The sequence below is a fragment of the Bactrocera neohumeralis genome, chromosome 2 (genome assembly GCF_024586455.1).
Source record: "Bactrocera neohumeralis isolate Rockhampton chromosome 2, APGP_CSIRO_Bneo_wtdbg2-racon-allhic-juicebox.fasta_v2, whole genome shotgun sequence".
NCBI lineage: Eukaryota > Metazoa > Arthropoda > Insecta > Diptera > Tephritidae > Bactrocera > Bactrocera neohumeralis.
In genome coordinates, this window is record NC_065919.1 from 26357926 (window position 1) to 26370799 (window position 12874).

At 37.2% G+C, this 12874-nt stretch overlaps 1 protein-coding gene across 9 annotated transcripts in view; it reads right to left on the reverse strand.

Annotated features, from left to right (window-relative positions):
* Window positions 1-12874, reverse strand: part of LOC126759481 (dystrophin, isoforms A/C/F/G/H) — a 558659-nt gene that overhangs the window by 161984 nt on the left and 383801 nt on the right. For 8 of the 9 annotated variants that reach the window (XM_050474347.1, XM_050474333.1, XM_050474318.1 and 5 more), the window contains one exon: window positions 12407-12564. In XM_050474347.1, coding sequence (XP_050330304.1) covers window positions 12407-12564 — 158 coding nt within the window. The remainder of the gene's footprint in view (window positions 1-12406; window positions 12565-12874) is intronic. The other variant, XM_050474325.1, reaches the window with a different exon arrangement.

Genomic DNA, 12874 nt, shown 5'->3' on the forward strand with positions numbered 1-12874 from the left:
GCTGGCTTTGTTGGCATTTCCTCCTTTACAGTTACTTTGTGCAGAAGACATTTTTTGTCCCAACTCTGAATGTTACTGCTGCAAGTGAGCACGAATCGAGCTTGAGTCGTGCGAGTTGTCGATTTTCATATGTGCGTGTATGTGTGTGAGTGCATGTAAGTGCCTTTTTGTGTGTGTTTGGGACAGTGCGTTTTATAGCTTTCAAGAATTCACTTTTGTATTTCTGCCACAATAAAAGCGTCGATGCATTGGTGGCGGAAGACAAAGGCTGCTGGGGGAGGAGGCTGTGTACTCACATCCTTCCGTTCCTGTCATAAAACGTTTCAAAGTTGTATTGTTGTTCTATTTTCATGTTTTTCTCTTTAGAGTCCTACAGTGAAAGGCCACAAGCTGTCTGTGACTTCATTTCGAGTGATGCTTTCCATAAAACTTGCCTAGGAAGCAGGAGGGAGCTGAACTCATAAACTATGCATAAATGCACACAAAGTTCTTGCCACTGTCACAGTTATATTCAATGTATATACAAATACAAATACACACATATGTATATGAGGCTTTGTTGTGTTGTTGCTATTACTATTGATAGCACATTGTAACACGAAATTGTTGTTGTTGCCACTGTTTTCACTCCTTTTACATGTAAGCCATGTTTAACTGTAAACACACACACACATACGCACACATATGCATAACGGGTTTTCCCTTTTCCATTTCGCCTGTTGCCAGCGTTTGTTATCACTTCGTTGTTGCTGTTTTTGCTGCTGCCTTTCGTTTAACAATACACCTAACAATGTTGTTGCCACTGTTTTGTTTTGGTTGTTGCCACATTCCACATTGTTATTGTTGTTATTGTTGTGTTTTTTAGCACCATCACATTTATGTGTGTTATTGTTTTCCCTCTTGGCGTTGTTTGCCTTTGCAACTGTAACAAATGTTGCATGTAAAAAGCTTTTTATCTTGCCACGCATCGCATACTTGCCACATTACGGTTGTTTTTTGTTTTGGCTAGCATTCTTTTGACTTGTAAATATATTTTTAAGCGCATGTAAAACATTTAATAAAACCGAATTAGCGGTTAAATGATTTTGTCTTGTGATAGCGAGGGCTCATTGGGGTCCAAAGTTTACGGCGTGCACAAAAACAAAATGCAGCGGATGTGAAATATGTTTGTTGCAGATTGAAATCTATGAAATGTTAGCGTTGCTGACAATAGTTATAGTATAAATTTCTATTTACACACACAGATATCTGTATATTTATATAAGGCAAGGGACAAAACAGTTCAAAAAAAAAAAAAAAAAAATTAAAAAAATTCAATAAATGAGAATGACTTTTTTTATTCAAGTTTTAAGAATTTGTATTATACAAAGACTAAGAGGTAAGTGAAAACGCTAGAAAATTTAACTTCAAAGGCTTAAAATATTTTATTTCAAACCAAGGGAACTATGGAGAACAATATATGAATATATCGCCTTGCCTGCGCTCGAGTCTAAATATGACAAGACTTGGCATCTCATATCTGCCCTCCATCCTCCAGGATGGTAATATACTTGTATGAATAATACTAGCAATCCGTCGAAGTACTCTTTTTGTGCAACGCTTGGAAATTGTCCAACATTATCACGTAAATTCACGTCCTCCGGTGGACACCTTAAGATCTCTTCGCGCAAAAAATCATCTTTTCAGATGAGCCCCATTTGTGGCTTAATGGCTTCGCCAACAAACCAAATTGTAGCTATTTGGTTAAGTAAAATTTTTCTTTGAAATTCCAAAAAATTGAACAAACCAAATTAAAAAAAATCAAAGTTTTGTTATTAACCATGTTACTGTCTTTGAGGACAGAAATTCAGAAGGATTCACAACTCATATAAGACTGATGGCATATATTTTCACCATAACCAAATTATATGTAGTTATAGTGAAACCAGATGTGTGATGCCTAGTAACCGCATTTTGGTATTGTTAAGTTCATTTACAAACTATTCTTGAAACTAAAAGATTTCGTACATTGAACATACACATATAACAAAGGATCTTGTACTTAAGATTATGTAGCAACTTCGATCCAAACTATATTATAAAGAAGTGTAGAAATGACTCATGCTCTCAGAGCCGCAAATCTTTGTGAATTATACCATTTTGAGTTAAGCAGATTTTGTTAATGTCAAAATTGGATAAACAGGAATTTCGCGTGTTGAGAAAATATTTATTTTCGAAGCAAAAATACGGTTGAAGTAAAAACTTGGCTTTATAACGAATGTCAAGACATAGTATCAGGAAAATCAACTATCGATAATTGGTATGCTAAGTTGAGACAAGGTGAAATGAGCAGCCAGGACGGTGAACGCATTGGACTCCCAAAAGAGGTTGCTACCGACGAAGAAAAGTTCTCAAAATACCTTTGGATGACCGCAGAATAGCAGGCACTCTACAGATACCAACTTAATGCCTACATCTTATCTTTCACGAATAGTGAGTATGAGAAAGCTCTGTAGAAAGTGAGTGCCGCGCGAGCTCACTTTCGACCAAAAACAACGAGGGATTGATGATTCGGAGTGGCGTTTGGAGATGTTCAAGCGTAATAAATCCGAGTTTTTGCGTCGATATGTGCCAATGGATGAAACATGGTTCCATCATTTCACTCTGAAGTCCAATCAACAGTCATACGAGCCCGCTCCAAAGCGCAAAAAAAACGCAACAGGCGACTGGCAAGGTTATGGCGTCTAATGATTACTGATTACCTTGAAAAAGAAAGGATCGTCACAAGCGACTATTACATTATTTGAACGACGAAATCGCAGAAAAACGGCAGCATTTGGAGAAAAAGAAAGTGCGGTTTCACTTAAACAATGCACCGTGTCATAAGTCAGTGAAAACAATGGCAAAAATCCATGAATTGAGCCATGATAATGGTATAAAAAAGTTCGAGGATCGATATATTCAGTGTATCACCCTTGAAGGGAACTATGTTGCATGAAAAAAAGAACGAATTTCGCAAAAAAAAGTCATTTACTATGGTAGGCCGGGGACTTTTCAATTGATCTGTTAGAACGTCGAATCCATTGGACTAGAAAAGAGTGGACATATTTCTCTATGATTAGTCGGGTCTACGTAGCAGCACTGAAACCGGATTTTAATTGAACCACGGATTGTTAAGTCAACTGCATTCTAGACTAATACTTGGATAGTGTATTTTTTCGCAACGACAATAAAACAAGAATTTAAAAAACGTCAGTACTCGTGGCACACAGATTGCAATCATTGTCATCCACTACTTAAGCTGATGCTTGTTAGTTAACATCATTCCGAGCAAAACTCTCCACCGCAAACCTTGCAATTCGAAGCCATTCCACCGCAAGCTTTGTTCAAAGTAACTGTCCTGTAACTGAGACACAATGTGTCTAACAGTACTCAGCGCTGACTGAGCGCCTCAATTGCAATTCAGCCAACCAAGCAACACTGACCGACACTTAAAAGCTGACGACTGCGGACAGAACACAGGAAACTCGTATTGCTATCTCCTATGCGCCAGTCCGACATTCATTAGTTAACTGGCCGTCTTTGTAGTTTTACAACTCCATTACAAGCGCACTCTGTCTTCGTTAACTGCAGAGCCTATTTCCCCCATGCAGCAGAAACTAATGCGCTGCCGGGCGCTCTTGCAGACTCCACTCCACATGCAGTTCGTTCCTTTCAGTAACTTTTCCTTTTATTCAAAACGCTCTTTTTGTCTGCTTTGTGGAATGCTAGAAGTGTTGTTGTTTTTTATTGCTTTTGTGGCGTTTTATTGCCCATTTCCAGTACATATGTGTGAGTGTGTGCTTCGTGTACATAGTTGCAGCAATAAAAATTGTTTGTGTTGGCAACTCCAACTTGTCATGTCGTTGTGGTTGTTCACAAATGCCCATCTTCGCTTCTTAAGCCAAGGAATACGTTTAAAAGATTTTTACAAGAAGGAGGCATCCGGTTTCGAATGCCCTGATCACTTTTATATAACCCTATATCTTTTAGTTTTCAGATTGAAATAACCGTTATGTGAAAAAACTTAATTGCTTCGTATTTAACATTGTTCAAAATAAAAAACTCCTTAACGGCAGTATTCTCATGTCAATCCACTTCAAAAATGATGACTTTTTTAACATCATTTTGAAAACACCGCAAACCTATTGCAAACTATAGTATTCCACCGATAAGCTTTGTTCAAAGTCACCGACGTGTCGTTGACTGTCTAACAGGCGCCTGACAAGTCTGCCTCAATTGAAATTTTAAAGCCATTTTTCCAATCAACATTTTCTGAAACTGTCACTTCTAAAAGAAAAGTATTCAACAGATTGCTTTAAAATTTACATACGAGTGTGTTCAAAATGCGCCATCGCGAATTTTGAATTTTCATCGAATTTTAATTTTTTACATTATGTTGGTACTACATTAACTTTATGCCGACAAGCTCGGCCATTTTGAATGTTCACTTAATTGTTGGCAGCTGCTTTGCTTGCACGTGTTTTGGATCGTCTTCGATTTTTACCTATTCAAAAAAATGGATCAAGAACCTGTATCAAATTTGTGTGAAAAACGAAATTAAGTGCGCGGATGCATTCCGAATGTTGACTGTGGCATACAGAGCAGCTACCTTTGACCGAAGCATTGTTTATCGGTGGTACAAAATGTACTCAGAAGGCCGAGAAGATGTGAACGACGAAGAGCGTGCCGGACGCCCGAGCACTTCAACAACAGACGAAAAATTAATGAAGTGGAGAAAATGGTATTGGCCAATCGTCGAATCAGCGTTAGAGAAGTTGCTGAGGACCTAAACATATCGATTGGCAAGTTATGCGCAATTTGTGCGAAGCAATCCGCCAGAAACGCCCGGATTTGTGGAAGACAAAAATTGGCTTTTGCACCACGATAACGCCCCTGCTCACACATCGTAATTTGTGCGCCAGCCACCGTATTCCCCAGATCTGTGACTTTTTTTGTTCCCTAAACTTAAGAGGCCCATGAAAGTACACGTTACGCTTCTCTTGACGAGATAAAGACGGCATCGAAGGAGGAGCTGAAGAAGATAAAAAAATTTTTTGAAGTGCTTCGAAGATTGGAAAAACCGTTGGCACAAGTGTATAATATCTCATGGGGATTACTTTGAAGGGGACAAAATAGATATTCATGAATAAATAAATAATTTTTGAAAAAACACAAAATTCGCGATACTTTTTGAACACACCTCGTATGTTCTTCTACTCATTTATAGTTATCGTCCCTACCAGAATTGTATATTTTCGAAAATATTTTCATATTTTTTTTAAACGATTTTTAACGAAAAAAAAACAAGATTTTCGTGACTTTTTTTTTTGAAGTTCGACATTTTTTTTTTAATGAAATTGATTATATTTGGTAGGGACGATAGCCGCAGAACTACTGAATAATAATCCATTCGATTTTTTTATTTCAGACAACATGAACAGCCGCTATCACCATGACCAGTGAACTACTTTTTTTGTTGGGGACTACTTTGATTAAAAAAAAAATATATTAAAAATGTAAAAAACGAAAAAAAAATTTTTTTGTACATTTCAAAATACAAATAAAAATATATTAAAAAATAAAATGATTGAATTTTGTTGTCGCATAAAAAAATGTTCCTAAAAAGTGGTAAAATGTATGCGTTCACATGAGAGTACCCCCTTAAGAAGGTTTGTAGGATTTTCGATAAGGCGTCGAAGCTTTATAGCATTTTGTGTGTAGGATAGTTTTTCGACAGAGTTTGTGTAACTCTTGATCACTTTACAAATCCGCGTTGAAAATATTAAAAAACTATATTCAAAGAGACTATATTTCCGCGAAGAGTTCTGACGTGAAAAAGCTTTACGTAAATGTTCCAAAGGCAAGTGGAGTTGCAAATATCTGTCCAAACTTACCCCCGGGCAATAAGCACCTAAGTACCTATGTATTCTCTCTATCCTCGTCACTAATTGCTCGCATTAATATTTGCTGTGTCACAACTTTCCACCCCAAAACAGTCAACCAACAATGTGTCCTGTTGACAAATTGAATATTCAAAACGTTTAGCTTTCTCGATTGTGTATTTCACGCCGTGCTGCATTTAATGTTATTAAAAACTTTTGCATACTTTCGTGCGCCCCAAACTGTTACACTGCCAGCTGTTTATTTGCTGATTTTGTAGTTGTAAATTTTCACTTTTCTCATGCAGAACGTCGCTTATCTACGTCGTTTTTAACATAATTATCTCTTTGGCAGTACACACTTTCGTCCTTACCGAGCGCAGTCTGTGTGTGTGTTGCCCTTCAGCCAACAAATTTCATTGCCGCATAGTTTTTAGTTTTCAATTATCACAACCATTATGTGCATTATACCTTCCCCGTCGACGACGACTCTGTGCTGCAAAGGACAACGCTTTGGTGCTGTAATTGTTCTCCAAAGTGTTTCAGAACTCTCGCCTTTGTAGTGTCTCCATTTAAGGTTTTTGGCTAAGATCTCTATCTAGCTCGCACTCGGATGGTTATACTAATGCTCGTGTTTCCCTTCTACGTTTGCAGCGTGTTTTGTTTTTCGTTTTTTGTTTTGCGCATTTTGTTTCGCTCTATTGTTTTGGTGTTAAGTTAATGCTAATGTTACCGTTAATTTGTAATGAGTAGTAATTGCTGATTTCAATGCCAGCTTACTTTAGGTATGTTCTTCAGCAATCCTTGAAGTGTTGTAGAATTAAAGCAGATTTTAGTAGAACGACAAAGAGTTGAATGAGAAAAGTCGGATCTTTCTTTTAAAGTTTATTTGTGAAAAGTTAGAATAGTTGGGGTTTAGTAGATTTGGGGTTATTCGTAAGTTTAATTAATAGAATAGGGGTAGTCAGAATTTTCAGAAAATTGATTTTGCATTTTATTAAAGTATTATATTCGGGAAATAATCTCTGAAAATTTGAATTAAGTCCCACAGATACACAAAAATCAATTTTTATTAAGAATAAATAATAAAGAAATTTTTGAGATATCCATTTTAGTTTATGGATAGTATGTGTCTTTGGTAATTTTTGCTTGGAAGCAAAACCTGGCATTCACATTAGAACTTAGCGCATATGTTTCCTATATGAGCACGCTTATCTAAAAGAATGGCTCTATGACTCTTTTACTCTCTTCTAAATCTTAAAGTAATACTTCTTGAGTGGCTTGCTTTAGAAACGAGAAATGATTTCAAACCAAAACACAGCACAAGCTTATAAGGGGTTACATGGGTTAAGGGGTTTCAAAAAATCAATTTTTATGATCTAATTAAATTCTGCAACAACTCTAGAATATTGTCCTACATTTTCAAGTTGATCCGAGTAATAGTTTCGGAGATATAGCTTTGAGAACTTGTGCGCTCGAGGCTAGTCAGGCTAAGTGTGTCGCCTTTAAACGCGTTTTTCTCGAAACTGTGTTTCGGTTGGCAAGATTTCTCGAGAACAATTCAAACCGATCTTCATAAAGTTTTACACAGGTCTTTGAGATATAATTCTTAAAAACTTGAACGAAGGATTTTTTTTCGATCACAACTATTTGAAAAAAAATTTCACGAAATTTCACGAAATTTTCACTGACATTTTCATTTCTTTGTAAAAATGTCTGCCAAAAATTCAATTTTCAGTTTTTTCCTTCTTTCAAGTTCTAAGTTAAGGTTTTAACTAAAATACGTAATTTTTTCACTTCAGATGATCCTGTAAAGAGTTATCCTGCCAACGTGGGAGCATCTATTTTCTGAAGGGTCACTGAAAATGGCGTCGCAATGGCAGAGTTTGAAATATTTTTTTCAAAAAATTTCAGAATGTATGATTTCATTTTTTGAGAGAGAAAATATTTTTTTCCAAAGATTTCAGAATATTTTATTTAACTCTTTGAGAGAGATCATGAGAAAATTTTTTTTGAAAAAATGTTTTGTTTTTTTAAAACATGTAACATCTTAATTGAGAAGGTTTCTGTTTCAGGGGACGTATTTAATAAATTTTCCTAGCAGAACACGATTACAAACTCTAAAGAAGCAATATTCGTAGAAAAACTCTCAAAATGCGTAGAAATATCTAAGAGAGACTTTAAAAGATTATTTAGTTGCATTGCATATAAAGTTAAGGCTCCCACTAAACTCAATTAAAAGAAGAAAACTTCAATATTTTTACAATATTTATTTTAAATATCGCATATTTAAAAAATATGTTATGGTGACTTCGAAAGCTTTTCTGATATTTTAGTAGTAAAAGGTGAAGTTCTTTCCATACTAAATGTAAGCTCATTTTATATGGCATGAGAGATTGAAATTGAGTGCAGATTATTTCTTTTAATGTTTGCAAATTCACCGCTGAGACAATAAATACATATGACAGTGCAAAGTAATATAAAAGGTGAGTTCGTCCGTTGCTGAATAGCAACGCTTGTGCGTATAAGAAAAATCAGTTATATCAGTTTTTAATTATTTGCTGATAAGGGTGTATTTTATCGACATAAAAACTAACCTCGTAACGGAAACTACACTGTAATCTACACTTCTTCAATGCCTTTTAAGAAAATTTCAAAAAAGTTGGTAAATTTGTGCTCAGAGTTAGAGCTTCTAACTCATGGAAGTGTTTGGAAAAATAAGCAAGCGGAAGAAACACTTCGAGCTTCAGCCTCAAACAAATTTATTAAAGAGCCGTTTTTATCCTTCAAACTCAGCAAAAATACAGCGCAGATAATAAATAACGGGTATATGCGGCATATAATGTTCCGGCAGCAGCTGAGCGCATGTCCAACTCCACCAAAGCCACTCGAGCTAATTTAAAATAGACTCACACAGGCATAGGCGTGTGTGTGCCAGCCGACCAACAGGTTCAGGTGTTTCGAAACGTGTTGTGTGTTTGAAAAAGTTCGAGTTGAAGTATTTGCATTTCATAGCTATTAAAATTTGGCGCTGTGCAGCTGTTTTTTAGATATTTTAGTTGATGCTAAAGCCATGGTTGCCTTGTTTCTGTTCGCGCGCTCTCTCTTGTCAGGCAGATTTTGGGTGTATTTGTTGAGAAAGTTTGGTACTCGACCGCACAACTTTTTTGCGCTATGCTTCAGGTATATTAAATTTATTGAAAAAAAAAGAAATACATCCGCACCGAACATAAATTCCATTAAAAAGTTTGCATCGATGAGTCTGCAGCTACGCCAAACCCGACCTCTCTTTCCACTCTTAGTTAGATTTTATGTGGGACAATTTTTATGATCGGCATGTTTAGCAACTAGCGGTGCCCTCGGGTGCTTAGATTATATGTTGAGTGCCCAATCGTTGGCAAATTGAAAATTTAATTTACAGATTTTCTGAGTTTTCAATTATTGTTATCAAAACATGTACAAATAAGTTCGAAAAATTTTTTATGCCAGCGAACTTTCAAGCCAAATATGTCAGGAGAAAAAATGAAAGGAATACGTGATTTGGCTGAAGAAGTGAAAATTGAAAGCTATATATTGAATAAAAAATAAGCTGTTAAAATATATTTTTAAAATTGTTTGCTATTTATTTCCGAATACACCACTTTTACTGATAACCAATTTACGGTGAGTTTACCATATAAAATAACGGAACAATAAATTACACTAAAAATGCTTCTATTGTTTATCACTGTTGAATTTATACCGTCCTTAAATTATCTATGTATATCGATTTCTCTTTCTCCATTTTTCTCTCTTTCCTTTCTTAGATAACTCTGCGACCTTTTCATTTACCTTTTGTTTTTCCCGCTCTCACGTATTCTCTTGCGTTACATACTTTTGCTCATGGTTAAAGACATGTGAAAGCTTTCGGTTCTTTCCTTTCCTTTTCTATCCTTTATTAAGAGCGTTAAACGGTTAACACAACCGACTTCGAGGTATATGTTCACCAATGGAATGGAAAAAATACTCCGCGGAACCCTTCCCGAGGATGACGATAACTGTTCGCCCCTGTTGCAGTTCGTAAGCATTTAGCTTAGGTCTGACTTTTAATATGGAAACTTTTAGTTGGAAAGTGTTATGCGGCGCATTCCGAGGATCAATCCAAATCCGAGTCAGAATTGCTCTTAAATAAGTCTTGAGTTTTCGGATACCTGGTGCTCTCCGTAAAAAGATAGCTTTACTTGCGTAGTGAAGCTGTGCGCAAGCGATCATACCTTCCCCTACACTCGTGTGTCTAAAATATGAACCAGATCAACAAAAACAACAAAGGTGAAAAAAGCCGACCGGACCTCCTAAGGCGGAAAACTAGTGGTTCCGGGAAGAGAGCAGTGTTCGTAACAAGATGGAAAAGATCCAGCATAAAGACAGACGAGAAGCTTGGCTAGCACTGGCACGAGAGCTGGAGCTACGCATAGCTCCAGGAAGGCAACAACACCAGCGGTAGTCGAAACCAAACCCTGAAACAAAAGAATGGTTACAAGGTAGGGAGGTGATGAACCCAGCAAGGGCAAGGTATGCGACAGCCAAGCCGAGCTAAAGCAGCGGTGACAATCATGGCTCTGGTACCATTGCCAGTTAAAATTGATAGCATGTGATGACGAGAGTTCGGTCCAGCTTTACAAGACTTAAAAATGTTAGGAAGTCCCATTGTGATGACGTTATCTTCCCGTCATCACTACTTTCAAAGTCATGAACTACTTTCAAAGCCTCTAAACCTCAGACTGTCTACTATTAGGTGTAGTAACGGTTCAGTGATCCAACTGTATAAACTAATTGCCGCCAGTGGGTTGAGAGGATGAAGGTGATTGACTTGCGGTAAGGAAGTTAAGTTAGTCAGAAAATAGTGATATGTCTAATACGTCAGCTTGAATGAAATTATATTGTTCTATATGTATCTTTACAAAGAGTTCAACCTACAAATGTCACTAGTTTTGATCTGAGCGGAGACCCAACTGGAAGTAGTTTTGGGTTCGAAGTACAACTGGAGACGTAATTATGAAAAGGTTGGATGAGTCTCGAACCCAACAAAGGTGAAGGAGATATTCATTTCATGAGGTTAGGCTGTAAACACAGCAGTTAAGCGAGTGAAACACAATGAAAGTTCTACGAATTTATTGGAAGACAGTGCTTGAGATTCTCCGCATAATCTTCTTATGAAAAATATTGTAATAAACAAAACTCCCCAAAACCAAAATACATAAATTTTCAGACGCGCGAAATTCATTGATTTTTTCAAACTCTTTTATAGCTCATTAAGAATACTCCGAGTTCAATACTTTTAAAAAATTTGATCTGCTTAGTAAAAAATTACTGTTATCTTGGGGTATAGTTCAGGTCTTTGGTCAAGTCTCTTTCTGGCATCAGTGATAACTAACCTAACTTTTTTTTAAAACAAACCTTAGATTGACTTTCGGTGTTAGAGAAGATGTTGTGTTCTTTCATGACTCTACCACGTACATAGTACCGGATGCAAACCTACCTTTTACGGATTTTGCTCTACTACGGTGAATTCATAAAGCCATCCAAAGCTTAGTGAATTTCAAAAACAACACTTTTACTATAATTCGTTTCAAATTACAGGCCTTGCTTGTCTAAAAAAAATTCTATGAAGCAAATAACGTTTACAAACTTCCTTCAATATTCACAGTTACTCAACTTTAAAGTGTACTTGCGCTTAGAGTCAATTACCCTGAGCAATTTACAACTTTGCGAAGTAATAATAATTTGTAAATAATAAATCAAATTCCAAGTACTAAAGCAGACCGTTACATTAGCTGTAACAATGCATGAGAACGCTGGAATACATGGCTCTATATATATGCATGACGCTGTACACACTTGCGTCTAAAAGCGGCATAATAATAAAAAATTAATAATTCAGGCTGCTCATTCAGCTGCGTGATTTCCAGTCAACATTAACGGCAGCACAGCCGGGGCAGCGGAAAACAATAACGGCAGGGCTTGAAAGAAGCGGAGAAGGGAGGTGTTTGTGTGCTATAAATTTCCTTCGCCACCTCTAAGCGCTGCACATGCCGTCAACAGAAGCTGTTATGTGTTAATTTTTAAAATGACGCGAGACAGTCAAACGAAATCACCGGCAACAATGTGTGTTACGTATACGCCACGGCGCACCAGCCTTTATGCCGATTGAACAAAGTAAGGAAAAGCAAAGCAGAGAAAATAAAAAAAGCGCAGCGCAACAATAATGACAACGTCAAAGCCGCCGACTTTGGTTTGTGACGCAACTTGTTGTTATTGTACTTTTATAAAAGACCGTCGCACGTCAGCGCCGAGTAATTTTCAATATGAATGAGTGACAGCCGCAGTCCCCAGCGGCCGCTACCGCAAGGTGGGCAAGTGGCGAAAATATTAAGTGAAGTAAATGCGCATTTGAAAACAATGTTTTTGTTGTAGTTTTGGTTTAAGAAAGCAGAGAGTTGCGATTGGATATATTTTTGAAGACTCACCGTCATGTACTCGTCCAGGCGATGCTTCCAGTTGTCAGAGCGATCGATTAGGTTGTTCCATTGCTCCGAAAGTTTGCCAACCTCACGGCGTATGCTGCGCGTCAGCTCGCGGCTCTGCTCCTCGGCGCTCAAGTAACGCGAATCGCTGTCGTGTGCTGCTGTGCGTTTAAAAGGAAGGCGAAAGGGAAGAAAGAGAAAAAAAGAAATAATTGTTTGTGTGAAAAAATTGACAACTTTATGCATAAGTAATGAAGTCGAAACGTGACTGGGTTGTTTAGAGCAAAAATAACAACAACTCAGCATCATATGTGTGTGTATGTATGCGTGTGTATAGGCGCGTGGAGTTCATATCTTTTGAGAAGTGGTGGCGTCGGCCGCCTTGTGGCGCACATTAACGCTGATATCTTTGATTACACTGATTGGAAGTGATTAAATTTTTAAGGCAACTCATTTTTGGCCGTCGGAAGA